The sequence below is a fragment of the Hemicordylus capensis genome, chromosome 3 (genome assembly GCF_027244095.1).
Source record: "Hemicordylus capensis ecotype Gifberg chromosome 3, rHemCap1.1.pri, whole genome shotgun sequence".
In the NCBI taxonomy this organism is placed as follows: Eukaryota; Metazoa; Chordata; class Lepidosauria; order Squamata; family Cordylidae; genus Hemicordylus; species Hemicordylus capensis.
Window position 1 is genome coordinate 287,406,298 of NC_069659.1, and position 20,538 is coordinate 287,426,835.

The following is a 20,538-nucleotide window of genomic DNA, read 5'->3' on the forward strand; positions in this document are numbered from 1 at the left end:
TCCTGCCCCCAGTTCACCCCCCACCCACGTGATTCAGACTGTTCCAGGCTTTGGGCTTAAGTTAGCAGATTGGCAGCTTGGCAAGCTGTTTCCTGGCAGAGCTCAGCGGCTGGGATGGGTGCCTGTGTGAGCAGGCCCCTCTGGAGCATAGGGCACCCTTGGAAAAAGTCAAAATCAGCTAGAGGATCATAATGTTTCACTCCTCTTTGGGCATCCAGTTAGGCCCAGTTCACACAAACATTCAACTCTGGGTTTAAAGTCAATAACCAACATTAGTGTGATTGTGTGAACCGATGCCAAGGCTGGAATCTCAGATTCATCTCGGGAAACAACCAGACAGCAGTAATCCTGGTGTTGGTTAACACAGTCATGCTAATGTAAGTTACCATCTTTAGAATAAGGGTTCCAGGTGGCCCATAGATAAAGGGGTTGTCCTTAATGACAGAGCTTCACCAGGGCTATTCCAGACATGATGTTGTATTTGCACACAGGTGTCTGTGCCCGTGTACATGGTTCTGTGTGAATGGCAGTACATGTGTTCATTTTAGAAGTGAAACTGGGTACAGGCCCTCTCAAATTCAAGGTATAGATTTGTAAGAGACACAGATTGTACCTGTGTTGAACACAATGTGTGAACAGAGCTATTGCGTTTACTGCCTGGATGTGTATGGAACACGATGGACAACATGTAATAAAAAAATATATATCCAGACTAAGTTATGATTAAGTTCCATTGGAATTAATGGAACTTAAATTAGCCTTGGCTAACTCGTCTGGTTGATTTCAATGGTGCTTCCCCATAACTAACAAGTCTGAATGTTGCCCAGTCTGTACATGCATGCAGATCAACAGTCTGTATATATTGCATATAGATACACAATGTATGACCAGCCACACAGTCTTCACATGATGGATGTCCCTAATATTTGGACCTGAAGAAAACAAAATGGACTTACAGTTGTCCCTCTCTCACTGTGAGGGTTCCGTTCACCCTCACAGTTGGTGAATTTGTGGTTGGTGAGGAATAGGATTACACTGTAAGGCGAGGGACAACTGTATTGATTTCAGATGCTCCAGCTCCATACTGTGACGAGAGGGCTCTAGCTCAGTGGTGGAGCACCGGTTTTGCATGTAGAAGGTCCCAGGTTAAATCCTTGGCATCTCCAGGTAGGGCTGGACTCCTGCCCGAAACCTTGGAGAGCTGCTGCCAGTCAGTGCAAACAATACTGAGCTAGATGGATCAGTGGTCTGACTCAGTATAAGGCAGCTTCCTATGTTCCACCACTATGTTCCATGACTGCCCTTTTCTTTTGAAATTATGATCTGGCAACTTTGAAATTATGGCCTGAAAGGCTTTGTGTGCTTGCTGGGTTTCTCAGATGCATGTATGTATAATGGGCAAATCGACCAGGAATGCTAATGACTCATAAGACAAATTTTGTCCACGGCAGCTAGGCAGGGAGCCACAATCCCTGTGCCCAGGCTGACCAGGGGAAGGGCATCAGCCTATATGGGATTAACAGGGTCCTAAGCAGCATCCCATTTCGTTCCAACCCCTTGGGAATGGCCAGGGAGTTCTGTGTGCACTTCTCTACTGAGAGGGAGGGTGTCTGACGAATGGATCACCTTAGGAAGATGACCTGTGGGCAGCCGGACAAGGAGAGAATGCGGCAGGCTGAGCTCATGACACAGGCGTCTGGGGGAGTGGAATCATGTTGTCACTTGGAGCAGGACGTACTTGCCAGGTTTGATAGCAGTGGTTGTAAGGGGACAGGGGCAAGCCCCGTGAGAGCCACATAAAGATTTGGTGGGGGGAAAGCTGAACCAGGGTTTGGGAGCAGTCGGGAGAACTTCGGGAGAAGGCAGAGAAGATGACAACAGACCAGGGGGTGAAATGGGCAACAGAACTGATTGAACAGAAGCTGGCACTGGAGGAGGAGCAGGTGAGTTTCTAGGGAGCAAAGGGGGCTGCTTTCGTGGGGCCCAGGTGAGGGACCAGGCTCTACTGGATGGGACCTGGATCATGATTACTGGAACTACAGGGGAGGGAGAACTGGATTGATAGAAAATGGTATTGTGCGTGGTGTAGTGGTTAGAGTGCTGGACTAGGACCGTGGAGACCCGAGTTCAAATCCCCATTCAGCCATGAGACTTGCTGGGTGACTCTGGGCCAGTCACTTCTCTCTCAGCCTAACCTACTTCACAGGGTTGTTGTGAGGAGAAACTCAAGTATGTAGTACACCGCTCTGGGCTCCTTGGAGGAAGAGCGGGATATAAATGTAAAAATAAAAATAATAATAATTTTGTTGCAGTTCAATCCCACCCATCCTCTTCTAAGGCTGGGATGCCTAAACCTGCCTAGTCTCCCTAGATAATTTTATAAAATAAACAGGAGAGGGGAGAGGAGGGGCATTTTCAATTTTCACTTCAAGTGCAGAATGTTTAGGAGTAGTTTTATTGTACAACTTGTATTGTACAATACAATACCCCCCCCCCACTGGATATTGTGTGTGGATAAGAGAGAAGCCGATCGGGAACACTGGGATAATCCCAAAGGTAATTAGCATCGAAAGAGACCTCAACCTAGCTACAAGAAACTGGCATGGACGATTAATATGCATATGAAAATGACAAATATTTATATACTGCTTTTCAACAAAAGTTCCCAAAGCAGTTTACATAGATATAAATAAATAAGTAAAATGGCTCCCTGTCCCCAAAGGGCTCACAATGGAAAGAAAGAAACATAAGACAGAGACCAGCAACAGCCACTGGAGGGATGCTGTGCTGGGGATGGATAGGGCCAGTTGCTCTCCCCCTGATAAATAAAGAGAAACACTACTTTATAAAGGTGCCTTTTTGTTCAGTTGAATGGTTCCAGGACAGCCCATCTGGAGCAGATAAGCACCTGCAGTTAGAGGGGAAATGTTACTCAAGAAGCGATCTCCTGTTCAAAGTGTGTCTAGTCTATATCTGGTTTTGAAGATGTGTGCAAAGAAAAGTCACAGTTGCGTTCCCCCACAGCCAAGGGGAGAAAAGAGGCAGAGGGTGGGTGCTCATGTCATCAGAATATTCCCTTATTTGTTTTACCCAGAAACTCCACTCCTGCCCCCCTGCAATGCTGCCAGAAGTGTCACGGGTCGATACCCCACATCTGGAGGATGAGAAGAAGCACGGACCAATCAACAAAGGCATCGAAGGGCTAAAGGTGAGAAGGGCTGGGCACTTTACAGTGGCTCTAAAGTGGAACCTACAGTCATCTTATCTCCATCTTATATCCAGCACCCTGCTGGACCACTAGAAGTAACATCCAAACTCTGCTCCACAGGACACAAGCACCCAGTCGACGTGCTCTGAGTTTTCCATTATAAATCCTTTCATGCTCCTGTTTTAATAGTCCCCTCTACTACTATGGCCCCATCAGACAGTGCCAAGAACAACAGCTTCTAGTTGCCAAATTCCGGGCTGACTTCTACGCTCCATCTCTTGTTTGTTTGTGCATGCACATGTTTGATGTTCCAAATTCATTGCCAAGGGTCTTTTTCTGCCCTCTGGTGGTCAAAATTCTAAACAGCCCATTGACACTGGCATGATAAGAGAGAGTGCCTCACTTGTGCTCACCTGGGACTCTTATACACAGCAGGTTTTACCGTGAGTATACGGGGAGGCTTTACCGTGAACTTGAAGTTGTCTCCAAAAACCGACACAAATAGTGGATTTTTTTAAACCCCAGATATAAATCAGGTTACACTCTAATGCACAGTGAAAAACCTGATTTGTGTGTGAACTGCTCCTTGATAACTTGCAGGGACTTGGGGGGAAATCTGGCTGATATGTGACTGCACCCCCTACCTTTTGGAGGAGAGGCGAGTTAAAGGGCTTTAAAAGCTCTTTGCCTAAAACTTCCTGGGAACCAAAAGTCCTGCAAAACAGGACTTGCAATGTAATGACAGGAGCTGGGACTCAAGCTTGTCAGGAATCCCTGCCCCCATCACCAAAGGGTAGGGGGAGGCTACTATGACTATTCAATGGCAAGAGAAACACACTCTACACATGCTCGGAAGTATTCCCTTCTTTAGTTCGCCACATAGTCCAGGCTGGACTTGAAAACAAATTGTAGGGATGAACTCGTAAATCTATTATATTAATTCTCCTGGGTGTGCCTTGGAATGTGCGTCCCAGAGCCCAGCTGATTGGCTGGCCAGTGGATGTGCCTGATTGGCTGAAGCACACCCAGGAGTATTGGTTGTCACAACAGTGGCCTGGCCGTGGAGGCCAGAGGTGGTGGGCCCGGCCCGGCTGAGGAGGCAAGGCCCAGGAGGGGGGAAAGAAAGAGGGGGCAGCAGTGGCAATGGGGAGTAGAGGTGATTGGGCCCAGAAGCAGAGACTGGTGCAGAAGGCGGTGGGGGGGAGAGGTAACCGCCGGCCCCAAAGAGTGCACAGATGCTCTGTGCAGGGTCGGCTAGTTCCTAATTATTTCCATTACATTTGTATAATGCTCTTGCTCCAGTTTTCTCTCTCCTCCCATTTTATCCTCACAACAACCTTGTAAGGCAGGTTAGGTTGAGAATAGTCGACTGGCCCAAGGCCAGCCCGTGAGCTTCATGGCTGAATGGAGATTTGAACCTGGGTATCCCCCCCCCCCCGCCACAGGCCTAGTTTGACACTCCCCACTACACCACACTGGCTCTCCAGATTGCTCATAAACTCCAAACCAGATTATGCCCCACTCCTCCTACTCCGCTCCATTTCCCCTCAAGCTAGGAACATATTCCCTTTAGGATTTACAAGAGTCTGCCCTGCCCCTCTCTCAGGAGGAACTTCCAAACAGGTATGCAGATAAAACTGCTCTCTTGGTAGGTGAAAGAAGAGAAGCCAGAGACTGAGTCAGCAGATTCTGTCTTGCTTATCACAGTGCCAACTTTAATAGGGCACAATGAGGGGAGTAAACAAAGACAAAAACAAGCCCTTTGATCAGCAAGACCTTGGTCACAACTGGAGGTGGGTTTTTTTAAGGGTTTGCTATTAAGGGGGTGGAGATGGGGAGGAGGAAGGCTATAAAAAAGGGCTGTATTCAGTGATAAAAAGGAATTTCCTCATAGATTTCCCCCTTCCTTCTACAGGGCCAGGAGAGGGTGCGGAAGACCTCTGTGGACCTAAGGCGGGAGATCATAGAAGTTGGTGGCACCCAGTACCTCTTTGAGCTTCGCAAAAAACCCAAAAAGAAGAAGGAGGAGAAGGCACCAGAACCGGAGCCAGAGGAAATTGTAGGCGACGGTCCATTGGGGGTGGGGGTGGAATTCGGGAGCAGTAGCAGGCTGAACCTAGGATTCATCCAGAAATAGATGTGGGGAAGCAGGAGCAGGAGGGCATGGAACTAGGACCTTCCCAGAGGTTGGAGACCTCTCTAGAGATGTACCCCATCCCTACACATGGCAGCAGTACCTGCCTGTAGATGCTAGGGACTAGGCAGGTTCACACGACTGTTAAAATCGGGATAGGAGGTGGCTACCCAGATTTGCACAATTGTCAGAATAACAATAGCAATAGCACTTACATTTATATACCGCTCTATAGCCGGAGCTCTCTAAGCGGTTTACAATGATTCAGCATTTTGCCCCCAACATTCTGGGTACTCATTTTACCGACCTCGGAAGGATGGAAGGCTGAGTCAACCTTGAGCCCCTGGTCAGGATCGAACTTGTAACCTTCTGGTTACAGGGTGGCAGTTTTACCACTGCGCCACCAGGGAACTCACCCATTCCCCTCCGGGCCAGGTTGATTGTGGCAGGGCTACTCAGCTTCTGTACTCAGCTTCTTACTGAGGGTGGATGAGAGCAGAATCCTCCGACTCCAGTTGTCTGGTTGTGAGAACTCATGCATCACCCCTACCTGGGCTATTGACACTTGGCATGCTCTCACCTACACAACAAGCACAGAGAGCTGTGCCTACAGTGGCCACTGTCCTTGAACACGCTAGCCTCCGAGGCACACTCTATGATCCTGAAGCTGGAGCAGCTTCAACAGGGCTGCATCCACCTCCTGCTCCTCTGTGGCCAATGGGAGATCAGCCTCAAATGGTCATGAAGCTTTTCCAGTCTTGCTGGCAGGGAAGGGTATCCTGGGAATGCATCCTGGCCCTTGGAGGACCTTTCACTGGGGGTGGGGGCGGAACGTAAAGCTGCCAATTTCAGCAGCTAACCTGCCACCAGTTGCGTTCATGTGCTGGCTGGGCCCAGCAGAGATGTTGGCCGTGTGCTGCATACTGCATCATTTGGGCTCCTACTTTCCTCACAATGGTTGTGTGAACAAGCTTTTTGTGTGACAGATCAGAAATGGCCGAACCTTTCCTTTAACATGACCAAATACCCTTGCTACACTTCCCAAGTCTTTGCAACACCCCTTGAAACATTTATCCTCCCTTGTAGACAGGCCCTGTAGCAGAAGAGGACTTCCTAAAAGCTGCTGTGCAGGGCAAGGTGCGTGTGGTGGAGAAGTTCCTGACAGATGGCAACTCCCCAGACACCTGCGATGAGGTATCACAAAACTCAGAGAATAACCTTCTCCGTGGCTTTTCATGGCTTGTGTTCTTCACCCCTTTTTGTGAAGTTGTGAACTAGAATGTGGGACCATTGTGCAGGGTGGTGGCCATCTCCACACCTGGAAACAGTGCCTACAACAGAAAACAGTGTAGAATGTAGGCAGAAAGGGGGAACAGAACATATTCCAAGTGCTAAGGACAAAGTCTGAGTGGCCAATATTGCCTCTGTAAGTGCGAGGACAATCTGTTATGCAAATCTCTTTTCAAAAGGGTGTTGTACGCTCAGTTTTAAAATATGATATTGTTTGTTTTGTTATGTTCTCCCCACAAATGTCACCCTCAAAACAGCTCCTGTGGAGTAGCTTTGGCACTAGCTTTTTGTGACTGAGTAAACTTAATCTAAACAAACTTCAATAAGAAATAAGCCTTCTATTTAGGGGCACTGAAGATTACGATAGGTTGCCCCAAAGCTGGGAAATCTGCACTTTTTCTTTCTGTAAAAGAAAAGCAAAAAAGAAAGGGATAATGTGTCAAGTTCCGGGTACGTATTTTAAGAAGGGCAACAGATAAACTAACAGGTTCAGACTAGGCACCAAGGATGGTGAGAGGTCTGAAATCCATGTCCTAGGAGGATCGATGAAAAGAGTTGAATATATTCAGACTTGAAAAGAGAAAAGGAAGGGAAGATATGATAGCTGCCTTGTTCTCTGTTGCTTCTAAGGGCAGTACTAGAATCAAAGGGTTCAAATTATAAGGAAGCTGATTCAGGCTAGACATTAGGAGAATAATGTCTAGACTATATATATGAGCTGTTTGACAGTGGAACAGTCTGCCTCATGTTGTGGTGGAGGGTTCCTCCCTCACTCAAGGCTTTCAGACAGAGACTGGATGGCCATTTGTCAAGGATGCTGCAGCAAATTCTTGCATCAAGCAGCGGGGTGGACTAGAAGACCTCAAAGTACCCTTCCAACTCTAAAAGTCTATGGATACAGATAAGAGAACCAGGGCACTTTCCACACAGCAGGCTTTATCATGGATTTTCTGCGAGGCTTTACTGTGAGTACAAAGTTGCCCCCCCCCCCAATGACACAAAAAGTGGATTTTTAAAGTCTGGATATAAATCGGGCTACACTACCACTACACACCACTACCAGCCAGCATGGTGTAGTGGTTAAAGTGCTGGACTAGGACTGGGGAGACTTGAGTTCAAATCCCCATTCAGCCATGATACCTGCTGGGTGTCTCTGGGCCAGTCACTTCTCTCTCAGCCTAACCTACTTCACAGGGTTGTTGTGAGGAGAAACATAAGTATGTAGTATACCAATCTGGGTTCCTTGGAGGAAGAGAGGGATATAAAATGTAAAAACAACAAACCCAATGAAAAACCCAAATTGTGTGTGAAGTGCTCCCCGATAGCTCCCAGGGACTTCGGGGTAAATTTGGCTGATATGTGAACATACACCCTCCATTCCGGAGGAGATGTGGCCTAAAAGGTGAAAAACACCCTGGGGGATGGCTTCTTGGAATACCTCTGGACTTAAAGCTGTGAATTCACATATACCCAGTCATAACATTCGGTAAGATGAGGATAACTGGGCAACAGTTTGTGGCTCCAGGGCACAATCCTGTGCAGTCTGCAGAAAATATATATGGTGGAAATCAAATAAGTTTCACTGCTTTGCTTTAGAACAGTGTAAAGTTGTGCCGTTGAATTGTTGTTGACTCCTGGCAACCACAGAGCCCTGTGGTTGACTTTGGTAGAATACAGAAGGGGTTTACCGTTGCCTCCTTCCGCGCAGTATGAGATGATGCCTTTCAGCATCTTCCTATATTGCTGCTGCCCGATATAGGGGTTTCCCATAGTCTGGGGAACACACTAGTGGAGATTCGAACTGGCAACCTCTTGGTCCCTAGGCAAGTTATTTCCCCGCTGTGCCAGTGAACTGGTCTGGTGGAAGTTTGGGGTTACCAAAGATTTGAAGAAAGAAGAGGGGAGCCCATGTCCATTGGGGAGTCAGTCAGGTCAAACTACATGTTACTTTAATATGTGTCATTTGACCCTGAACAGACTATCTCCCTTTTTTGTCAATGGCTTGTTTGGGGGCAGGCAAACTGAATACGAACCGTAGTGAAGAAGCATGGTGGGAGGAGGGCTTTGCCCCTGCCATGGCCCTGATCCAGACCACACATTCTGCAGGAGGAGAATGGATGGAAAACTTCCATTAGGCAGCAGCCCCTTGCATGGGTGTGTGTGTGTGTTTTTCTTCCTCCTTTCCCCACCAATGCTTTGCTGAAGACAATCGTCCTGTGCCTCTCTTAGTTCCGCAGGACAGCTTTGCACCGTGCCTCACTTGAGGGGTACACAGAGATTGCGGAGAAACTTCTGGCCCGAGGTGCCACTGTGGACTTCAGAGATCGAGTAAGACACGTTCTAATGGCATCTGTTCACATCTGTGCCCACCCTTGTACCTCTCTTTCTGCAGCAGCAGCAGCAATGCCCCTTATCTGTGCCTTCTGTCCCACTGCGATCCATTTCCCATCTATGTCTCAGAAGAAGTCAGGGCCAGTTCTAGAATTGTTGGGGCCTATTGCAAAATTACAAAATTAAATGTTTGTAAAAATTTTGCAAAATTAAAGTTTGGGGTCCCTCCCTCATGTACAGCTAATTTCCTTTGGGCTCAAGAGTGGGGAGGTTTTCAGCACCTTGACCCCTCAGCTGGTCCTCTGCCTGAGTGAAGTTGGCAACAATCTAGAACAAAAGAAAGAGAGCTAACAGCAGCCTCCAAGCAACTTCTCCTCTTCTCATTGTTATTTGCCTCATTTTCATTGCAGGGGGTCACCTAATGAAGAAGCTGGCTGGCAGGAGATTTAGGATGGAGAAAAGGAAAAACTTCTCCACACCGTGCAGGGGCGTAGCTAGGGGAGAGGGGGCTTGTGTTCATCCCTCTCTCCAGTGGCCCCTTGGAGTGAGGGAGATAATGAAGAAGATTGGGAGGGGTGGAGCTGGGAGGCCCTCAAGAGCTTGGGGGCCCAGGTTCTTTGAACCATCTGCTCAATTCTAGCTACACCCCTGACATTGTGTATCATTAATCTAAGGAATTCATTGTGCAGAACATACGCTTTGCTTTCAGAAGGTCCTAAGTTCCATTTCTAGCTGCATGTTTCTTGGGTAACATAGCTGGGGAAGAAGATTTGAGAGCTGCTACCAGTCAGGGTGGACAGTACTGGGCTAGGCGGACCAAAGTCCTGACTCAGCGCAAGGCAGGCAGCTTCCTATGTCCCAGTGAAAACTATGGGATAGAACTCCTGCTTTGTACACAGAAAGTATCAAGTCCTTCAGCTCTCCATGGTTGGCATCATCCTTGGCTGCCCCGTGACTCCTGCCCCTCCTCCTCCTCCCAGTATCTGGCAGCTGAGGACCAGCCTGTTTGAAATCCCATTTAGCAAGGATACGGCTTCTGAGACCCTCTCCCCCTCCTCCTTGCTGTTCTCCTGCACAGACCCCAACCCAGCATGAGCCCCCCCCAACCCAATGCTGTGGACGGCTACAGTTGCAGTAGTTGCAGTATGCTTAAACCGGCCCTGGAAGAACTATTTCCTGGGGCACTCCAGGCACAAAACTGGGTTTGGACTTTTCTGTTTGTTCATGTGAGCCTCAGAGATGCAGTTACATGGAGCTGAAAAAGGATGGATGGGGGGTGCATTCAGGTGTGGCGGGCGGGATGGTTCTCCTCCACTGACGGATGTTTGCTGCTTGCTGACAGCTGGACTCCACTGCCATGCACTGGGCCTGCCGTGGAGGACACCTTGATGTGGTGAAGCTGCTGCAGGAGAAAGGAGCCAATCTCAATGTCAAAGACAAGGTGAGCTGAAGAGCAGGCATCCCAGGCTGCGCTTCATGATCATCACGGTGGGAGAAGAACGTTCTGGGAGACATTGGGACAGACAGGCTGCCAGTGAACAAAACTGCTAATGCTAACTGAACAAAAGGGGCACCTTTTAAAAGTGGTGATTCTCTTTATTGAGCAGGGGGAGAGCAACTGGCCCTATCCATCCCTAGCACAGCATCCTTCCAGTGGCTGTTGCTGGTGGCTGTCTTACTTTTTTTTTTTTTTTTGATAGTGAGCCCTTTGGGGACAGGATTTATTTAAACCTATGTAAACTGCTTTGGGAACTTTTGTCGAAAAGCGGTATATAAATATTCATCGTAGTGAAAGGGGAAGGTAGATGATCTGGGAATATTTGGGTAGGAGATAAACTGTAGGGGACTATGAAATGTTGTGGATGTGTGAGATGTTCTGGCAAAGTTGGGGCAACTGGAAAAGAGGGTGTACTGCTCAAGAGTCACGGCCAATAATAAGAGGCCAAGCATCAGCATCTGATGTGGGGTAGGGTGGAACTAATGTCAAATCATGTCTCTCCTGTATTTCTCCCCTCCTCGCACCTGCTCAACCTCAGCTTCTCAGCACCCCTCTGCATGTGGCCACCCGTACTGGCATGGCTGAGATTGTGGAGCATCTGATAAACAATGGAGTGGATGTCAATTCCTGTGACCGGGTAAGAAACCCCTTTGGTGGCTGGGTGTCTGTTCATTGCACTCTGTAGCTCACCTCACTTCAATGATTTAAGATGGGTAACAGCTATTGTAGCCACCTAATGGAGCAGCAGGGTAATAACCTGCCTAGCGAGCAAGAAGTTGCCTGTTCGTATCCCTGCTGGTATGTTTCCCAGACTATGGGAAACACCTATATCGGGCAGCAGTGATATAGGAAGATGCTGAAAGGCATCATTTCATACTGTGTGGGAGACAGCAATGGTCAACCCCTCCTGTATTCTACCAAAGAAAACCACAGGGCTCTGTGGGCGCCAGGAGTTGAAATCAACTTGATGGCACAACTTTACTTTAACAGCTATTGTACACAGGCAAGTGAGACCCTGTCCATAGAGGCACACACAAGTGAAAGGAAAAGAGGCCAAAAGAAGGGAAAGACACCTTTGAAAATGGCAGGATAGTGATTCAGAATGAAGAGAGCCTTGTCACCCTTTGCTAACTTCCGTTCCTGAGTTCCAGGACTAGGACACTTCACCTCTTTTTCTTTTCCGTGAGGGGCTCAGCTGTCCCATCCCATATCCCAACTCTTTTCATAAGTCCCTAGTAATTTCCAGCCAGAGGTGCACATACAGCGAAATCTCCCGCCCCACCTTGGTTGTCTAGCCCTGCAGCTAGCACTTTTCATCCACAAGGAGGGGGAAATGGCAGCCCTCCCTGTCATAGGAACATAAGTAAGCTGCCTTATACTGAGTCTGACCATTGCTCCAGCTAGCTCAGTTCTGTCTACACTGACTGGCAGTGGCTCTCAGGGTTTTAGGCAGGAGTCTCTCCCAGCCCTATCTAGAGGTACCAGGGCACAAACCTGGGACTATTGCATGCAAAGCAGATGGCCCCATCCCCTAAGGGGAATATCATACAGCACTCAGATGTAGTCAGTCATCTTTATTCGGTCAATTGACCAGCAATTCAAATAAATAAAACAGCAGCACAATCAAGAAATACATTCAGACAATCCCACCAGTGTCCCACCACGCACCAGAGTGATCCGAATTCTACCAGCAATGTAGCAGAATTTCGCCACTGAATAAGAGACACTAGAGTCTTTATTTTCAAGTAAGAAGTTCACTACCAGATGGTTAAGGATACAAAAACGCCCAGGACCATCAGAAAACTGAGACAGCAAGGGCACAATTAAATGCTTCCTGACATCTTGATAAAATTCACAGTAAAGTAACATGTGGGCAACTGTCTCAGATCTCATTAGCATTGCAGGGACATAATCGCGCCTCTATCGGCCACTGATGAAATCTACCATAAAGTAAAGCAGATGGCAAGGCATTAAAACGAGCTCTAGAAAAGGCCCAGCGAAACTTAAGAAAAGGTGATAGTGGACAAGTATGGGGTAGTAGAGAATCCTGCCCATGATTTTAAAGGCCTATATAGGACTGGAAGGAGAGCTGTCTCATTCTGTAGCTTGATGTCAGAAAGACGTTGGGATACCAGAGCCTTTGCTCTCCAAAATCCCAGCTCCAAGACTTGTTCAGGGTCTTACCCTATCGAAAGCAATTATTGAATTATCCCCAGCACTCACAGGTAATCACCCATCCAAATGCAGACCAGGGCAGACCCTGCTTAACAAAAGGAACAATGAACCCTCGTTACCACCAGACCAGCTTTCCTCCCCAAGACCAGCTCTCCTTCCCTCAATGACAAGCAGAAAGATCCTGTTCTGTTGGGCAGTGGCCTCTCTACCCACAAAGCTTTGTCAGTTCTGCTGACTGCCCGCCCTTGCCTTCCACAATGTGGCACTGCTATGTGTGTTGCAGGAGGGAGACACTGCCCTGCATGATGCCGTGCGCCTCAATCGCTACAAGATCATCAAGATGCTGATTCTGCATGGGGCAGACATGATGGCCAAAAACCTGGTGAGTGTTGCCCCCTTCTGGCCCAGCTATGAAATAACTATTGGAATATTTTCGCTAGTTAGTGGGGATTTACATAAGAATAGTCCTGCTGGATCAGGTCCACGCTGCCCATCTAGTCCGGTATCCTCTTTCCCACAGTGACCCACCAGATGCCGCTGGGAAGCCTACAGACAGGAGCTGAGGGCATGCCCTCTCTCCTGCTGTTGCTCCCCTGCAAGTGGTATTCAGAGGCATCTTGCCTCCGAGGCTGGTGGTGGCCTATAGCCCTCTGACTTGTTGCCGTTGATAGATCTCTCCTCCATGAAGTTATCTTCCATGGGACAGAAGCATAGTTTCTCTGTGTTGTTGGCATTTCAGAAGTCAGCTAGCACACGCGCACGTTCTGTGAGGGTGGCGGTCCCTGTTGTCATGTATTGTGGTTTGTTGTTATAGTTGCATGACACAAGGATGCTGATTATTCTGACCTCAGTTCAGGGACTTGGAGATGGGACTTCCAGTGCATCGACCTTTTGCACCAACTATCCTAATGACCACTAGGGATACTGGGAGAAGAGGTAGTGAGAAGGGGTCTCCCTAACTGTTCTACCTGTCTCTACTCTTTGACCCCTGATATTGCTCTTCAGGTACATAGAAACATAGGAAGCTGCCATATACTGAGTCAGACCATTGGTCTATCTAGCTCAGTATTGTCTTCACAGACTGGCAGCGGCTTCTCCAAGGTTGCAGGCAGGAATCTCTCTCAGCCCTATCTTGGAGAAGCCATGGAAGGAACTTGGAACCTTCTGCTCTTCCCAGAGTGGCTCCGTCCCCTGAGGGGAATATCTTTAGAGAATATAGAGAAGTGCTCACACTTCTAGTCTCCCATTCATATACAACCAGGGCAGACCCTGCTTAGCTAAGGGGACAAGTCATGCTTGTTACCACAAGACCAGCTCTCCTTCCGAGGTAGTTTCTGTTGAGAGTCAGAATCCCTTCCTTTCCTCTTAAGAGAGCAGATGGAAACATCTCTCTCTCCGCCCCCCCATCCATTATGTAGTTCTTTAGATTAGGGTTAGGTCTTTCCTATCCAAAAGTGTACTTCACCAATAAATGCTTAGTATTTAGTTCTACAAGAATCTCCATGTGTCATCTTATAATTAGCTGCAACAACTAAACTCTGCAACTACTCTGTAACTGGAGTGGATAGCTTCTTTAGTGCTCTGCTAATTAACTGGGGGATAAAAGTTACAACCCCCGTTATGGGCCCAGCAGCCTACAGCAGAGTTTATTTTCCTTTTAAAGTGCAGCTGAGTTAGAAACTACTCAATGAAATTGCTCAGAACCCCAAATCTCATCCACAGACTCTTCTAGAAAAGAAGGGCAGCAATGGGAGAGAGCTCCTAGCCCAGAGCTGCTCGACTTCAGCCATCCTACAGATGTTGGCCTACAACTCCCATAATCCCTGGCTATTAGCCACTGGGGATTATGGGAGTTGTAGTCCAAAAGCAGCTGGGATATATCAGATACTTTTAAAAACATATGCAATTATTCTTGGGGTGGGGTAGGGTATGTGAGTTTAATTATCAAAAGGGGGGCTGTGGACCCAGGCCCAGGGTCTTTTAAGTGCCTAGCAATGCATCTGCCTTTCTTGCCACAGGCTGGGAAGACTCCTACAGACCTGGTGCAGCTATGGCAGGCAGACACACGAGAAGTGCTGGAGAAGCAAGAAGAGCCAAAAATGACAGAAATGCCTGCGTGAGGCACATTTTGATAGACAGTACAGGCAGGTGGAACTCCAGGCAACAGCAATACTGGACTCAGAGAGCCTGTGTAACTAAAACCCAATAAAGAAACAAGCAGAGTAAAAACTACTGGAAGCCCATCAAACCACATGTTTCCTCTTTGAGTTGCCTTAAAAGCACATGTGCCTTTAACAGTCGTATGATTTGTCGATATGCACCAGGTGGTACTTTCTCCATAATCTTATTTCCATAAGCGGCACATGAGAAATTTCTGTCTATGGCACAGCTGCTAAAGGCACAGGAGTCTTGCCAGGTAAACAGGTGTCAATCTGATATTCACTGGGTCAAGCTGAGTTGAGCCTTGTTTCCCAGCTGCATGGAATTAACGTAGCTACATGATAGCGAAATAGCTAATGAGAACCAAACTGGCTGCACCACACTGGGCTGGTGCTCGTGGGAGCAGGATTCATGAGAACATAAGCACAGCCCTGCTGGATCAGGCCCAAAGCCTATCTAGTCCAGCATCCTGTTTCACACAGTGGCCCATGAGATACCCTCAGGAAGCCCACAGGCAAAAGATCAAGGCATACCCTCTCTTCTGTTCTTGCTCCCTTACAACTGGTGTTCAAAGGCATCTTGCCTCTGAGCCTGGAGGTAGCCTATAGCCATCAATACTAATAATCATTAGTAGAACTATCCTCCATGAATTTGTCTAAGCCCCTTTTAAAGCCATCCAAGCTGGCAGCCATCACCACATCCTGTGGCAGAGAGTTCCACAGGTTAATTGTGCACTTTATGGGGAAAGTACTTTCTTTTGCCAGTCCTAAATTTCCTGACAACCAATTTCATGGGATGACCCCTGGTTCTGGGGTTATAAGAGAGGGAGAAAAATGTATCTCTCTATACTTTCTCCACACCTTGCATAATTTAAGAGACCTCTATCATGTCTCCCCTTAGTCACCTTTTCTCTAAACTAAGAAAAGTCCAGATGTTGTAGCCTTGCTTCATAAGAAAGGTGCTCTAGGCCCCTGATAATCTGGACTGTGCAGCTTTCCCAGTTCTACAATGTTGCTTTTGAGATCTGGGACCAGAACTGTATACAACAGTACTCTAAATGTGGCTCTTAATTATATTAGATATCACTCATAAGACCTCCCAGAGATTCGGAAGGAACAGGGTACCTTAGCTCTGTGCCACCACATAAGAACTAGAGTGGAAGGCTCCCAAACTGAGGAAATACAAGACTATGACCTCCGAGTAGGGGGCAGACTAAGCTGTGCACCACAGAAGTGATGAGATCAGCAGGGCAGTGATCCTATGAGAATTCTGTCTGTACAGCAAAAGTCATTCCAGGAAGGAAGGGTAGCGGAACCAGCTGCAAAATGGGAGGCTTATCTAAAGAAGGGCTCGATGCAGATCTTTGCAGGACCCTTGGCTGAGTTTCACCCAGAACCAACCCCTGGTGTACCACTCTCTGACTAGGTAGCAATCATTAATCTGTCAGCAGCAGTGTAGCAAGGTTGCAGTAAGCTCTGGGACAAAAGTGAAGATCCCTCCCATTCACCACCAAGCCTTTGCTGCAGAAGAACAAACATTCTCAGCATACCCATCCGCTCACTCCTATGCAAATAATATCACGCACTCCCCACATACAGTCTTTCACACACACTTGCATGTGTGCATTCCACTGGCTCAGATATGTTTATTTTTTAAAAATAAACATATATATCCTCTACCTACCTATACTGACTGTATATACTTCCTAGGGCATTTTCAGATAGCAGGCTTTATTTATTTATTTATTTATTTATTTATTTATTTATTTATTTATTTATTTATTTAACACATTTATAAATAAACAAACAAATAAAATAAAGCCTGCTATCTGAAAATGCCCTAGGAAGTATATACAGTCAGTATAGTTAGGTAGAGGGTATATATGTTTTTTAAACTGCGAATGTGAATGTACTGCGAGGCTTTACTGAGAGTTTGAAGTTGCTAAAAAAAACTGCCAAAAAAGTGGATTTAAAAAAACCCCCCGAATATAAATCAGGCTACACTCTAATGTGTAATGAAAATCCTGAATTGTGTGTGTGAAGTGCTACCCGATAGCTCAGGGACTTTGGGGCAAAGCTGGCTGATATGTGAACTCACACCTCCCGCAGGAGATGTAAGCTAAAAGCCCTGTGTGAAAAACACCCTGGAAAGGGCTTGTCTTTCTTGAAGGTGAGGTGAGTCCTCAGATCAGGAGCCCACACATGCTGGTGGTGGGAGGGGGAGAATGAAGAATGAGCTGCCGTCCAGCTACTGCTCCCCCTCAGGGGCCTAGGGACATCCTACCCCCAATGCTTCAATTATAGACATGCCCTGGATGCTAGGTTAGCCCTTCTGCCTAGGCTGCATACGGCGCATTCACCACCAGTTTCTGTTGGAGCATTTTGGTGAATAGGCAGCCCATGCCAAAGTGACTCAGCAAATGGAGAGATGAGATGTCTTTGCTATCATTTATTTAGCACATTTATGTACTGCTAAAGATGAGCAGCTCTTGCCGAGTTACAATGGGTTAAAACTATAGCAATAAATCCAGAATTAACAACAAATGATCAAAATTAAAATCACATTTAGAATCACATTTAGAATTCAGCTAAAAGCCTGACTGAACAGGTAAGTCTTCAGTGCTCTCATATGGAACATTTTGTATGGGCATTCTGGTGCCTAATCAGAACAGCACACTCTCCCTTCGTTGCAAGGGATATGATGACTAAAAGGCTTACGCAAGGGCTAATATGTCCTGTGCTTATAAATAACTGATGCATTTCCTGTGCTTATTAATAAGTGATGCCACCACAAACTCTGCGTGAATTTGAAATGTCACACAAAAATGTTCAAAATGCTAGATCAAGCATTAACCACAATACATGATTAACTTACAAGACCTCCCAAGCTTTTTCACCAAGGGGCGGGGGAGAAAGCAACTTGGCAGGGGAGATTTTGAGCAAACGGCTGGCAAGGAAAGGCTCCAGCAGTAACCCTGCCAGCTCTCCCATCAAGACTTCAAACTCCTACAGGTGTTTTTCTAAAAGTAATAAGCCCATAGTGGAAGGTGGGGTGGGGTAAGGATCATGCCGCTGCTACAGGCAATGTGGCCCTGGGAAGAAGAGAACCAATGTAAAGCAAGTTGGGCCACTACAGTTTACAGCACAAAACTATCCACTTCTCAAACGGACAATAAAAAGTGGAAAAACTAACTGGCCTGGTTCTAACATTACTTTTAGCTGGAAGCAACACTGTACACCTGCTTGCACCAAAGCAAGCTAGTCACAGAATCACAAAATTTTAGAGTTGGAAGGGACCTTGGGAGTCTTCTAATCCACCTAATCCCTCCAGCAAAGAAGAGCCCATCATAGCACAAGGCAGATTGTACTACTTTCATACAGCATCAACAGTTAGCAAATGCTACCTAATGTCTAGCCTGAATCTGCTTCCTTGTAAGTTGAACCTGCCCGGCCCACAGAGCAGCTCCTTCTTCTATGGAATAATAGTCCTGTAGATATTTGAAGCTAGCTATCACATCCCCCTTCCCAATGCCTAGTCTTCTCTCCTCCAGGCTAAACCTACTCAGCTCCTTCGACCATTCCTCATAAGACTTGGTTTCCAGACCCCTCACCATCTTTGTTGCCGCCTTCTGTACTTGTTCCAGTGTATGAATGTCCTTCTTAAAATGTGGTGCCCAGAACTGGACACAGTATTCCAGATGAGATCTGACCTGCACAGAATACCATGGAGCAATCGCTTCTCATTATCTGGACACTATGCTTGTTGCCCGCTTATACACCTAGATGCTTTTCACATGTCCTGATGCCAATCCAGGTCTCCTCCATCCTATACTTGTGCAGTTGTCCCCCACCCCCCACCCAAATGCAGGACTTTACATTTGTCTCTGTTGAACTCCATCTTGTTGGTTTTGACCCAATATTCCAATGTACATCAGCCTGAATCTTGATTCTGTCTTCTAAGATGTTAGCTATCTACCCCACAACTTTGTGGCACTCCACTCGATATCGCCTCCCACAATGACGTGGAGCCATTAGTACTCAGAGAGGAGGTCTGTCTGGCATGAGTTGTCCTTGATAAAAACCCACTGTAGGCTCCTACTAATCCTTTTCAAGGTGCTCACAGACAGACTGCTTCATAAACTTCCAAAGATCTTGCCAGTGTCAAGCTAACAGGTCTGTAGCTTCTCGGCTCCTCCTCTTCCTCCTTTCTGAAGGCAGGGACAACCTTAGCTCATCTTCAGTCTTTTGGCCCTGAAGTTTTCTCCAAGGTTATAGACAGTGGTTCTGAGAGTGCAGCTGTAAATCCCTTCAGCACTCGGGGATGTAATTCATCTTGTCCTTAAACTCATTTAAGATAGCTAGATGCTCTTTTACCATCTTCTCCAAACAACAGACCTGCCACTTTCCTGACCATCCTCTTTTTTTGGACACATCCATAAAACTTATCCAGAACCCCCATTTTTTGTTTTTGGCATCCCTCACAAGCCTCAGCTCATGTTGAGCCTTAGCTTTCTTGACAACACCCCTGCAGATTCAGGCCAATCTTTTATACACTTCCTTGGTTATATGCTCCTCCTCCTGTTTCCTGCATGTTTTGTTTTTAGTATTCTTTGCATCCACAGTCATATCCTGCGATGCTCCTATTTTTCCTTTCCATGGGAATTGTTGGTTATTGTTGGTCTCTGGTTTTCAGCATTTCCACCCCACTCTTTTTTTCCTTTTGGATTTCTAGTTATGGGATCTGTCTTAATTGTTCTCTGAGCTCATTACTTGATAATGGATTTCCTATCAAATAACTTGTCAGTTGCTATTATCTTGATGAAAAATCCATTTGCTCTGACCGGGGGGGGAGTAGGTGGGCTCATAGGCTATTTTTGGGCCCCCTCCCCCAGTTTTCTTTGAGAAGCTCTCTTCAATCTTCCTCCACCATCCCCACCACATTGCAGGGCACAGCGAGGCCATGGCATCTTCTTCCCCAGCTTGAATGAATGAATGAATGAATGTATTTATTTTAGCTTAGAAGAAGAAACACTTCAAGGCCTTGGGCTACTAATGAGATGGGAAATCACCGCTCCAAGAAGAAAGCCCTATATTCCTCCATATATGAACACAGGAAGCTGCCTTGTACTGAGTCAGACCACTGGTCAGTCTAGCTCAGTACACAGACTGGCAGCGGCTTCTCCAAGGTTGCAGGCAGGGATCTCCCTCAGCCCTGTCTTGGAGATACCAAGGAGGGAGCTTGGAACCTTCTGCCTGCAAATGTTCTTCCCTGAGTGGCCCCATCCCCTGAATATCTTGCAGTGCTCACCCATGTCTCCCATTCAAATGCAAACCAAAGCAGGCTCTGCTTAGCAAAGGGGACAATTCATGCTTGCTACCACAAGACCAATGGAACAGAATAAGCTGGAATGGGCCCTTTCTAAATACAACGAAGACAGTATTTTAGACCTGAACCCACTTTCAATATTATACTTCTATTGCTAGATGGCCAAATGGTTTGATTTGGTATACTATAAAGGCAGATTTCCATGTTTTTTTACGGGGTGATGGTGAGGGCATAGATGGCTCGGTGGTAGAGCACCTGCTTTACATGCAGATCATGCCAGGTCTACTTCCTCCTCCCCACCTGAAGCCCGTGGCTGGTGTGGACAACTACGGAGATAGATGGAGCAAACGCCCGCGCCTGACTGGGTATAAAGCGGCTCTCTAGTAGAGTCCCTTTAAAATCGGAAGAGGAATTTGA

General features: G+C 47.0%; 1 protein-coding gene across 2 annotated transcripts; it reads left to right on the forward strand.

Moving 5' to 3' along the window:
* The first annotated feature begins 1,689 nt into the window (after window positions 1-1,689).
* ANKRD2 (ankyrin repeat domain 2) lies at window positions 1,690-14,868 on the forward strand. 2 transcript variants are annotated; one of them, XM_053312484.1, is made up of 9 exons: window positions 1,692-1,943; window positions 3,095-3,208; window positions 5,124-5,267; window positions 6,429-6,536; window positions 8,862-8,960; window positions 10,306-10,404; window positions 11,000-11,098; window positions 12,920-13,018; window positions 14,655-14,868. In XM_053312484.1, exons 1-9 carry the CDS (start codon window positions 1,872-1,874, stop codon window positions 14,754-14,756), a joined length of 936 nt encoding a protein of 311 aa, XP_053168459.1. In that variant the 5' UTR covers window positions 1,692-1,871; the 3' UTR covers window positions 14,757-14,868. The 2 variants fall into 2 exon arrangements, with proteins under 2 accessions (XP_053168460.1, XP_053168459.1); XM_053312485.1 differs by lacking the exon at window positions 8,862-8,960 and having other exon boundaries at window positions 1,690-1,943.
* The last annotated feature ends 5,670 nt before the right edge of the window (window positions 14,869-20,538 follow it).

Bases quoted from the DNA above. Each gene is read 5' to 3' on its own strand.
- ANKRD2 (XM_053312484.1), top strand. From the start codon at position 1,872: ATGACAACAGACCAGGGGGTGAAATGGGCAACAGAACTGATTGAACAG. The intron at 1,944-3,094 runs GTGAGTTTCTAG...TGTTTTACCCAG, and splicing joins TGGCACTGGAGGAGGAGCAG to AAACTCCACTCCTGCCCCCC. The intron at 13,019-14,654 runs GTGAGTGTTGCC...TTCTTGCCACAG, and splicing joins ACATGATGGCCAAAAACCTG to GCTGGGAAGACTCCTACAGA.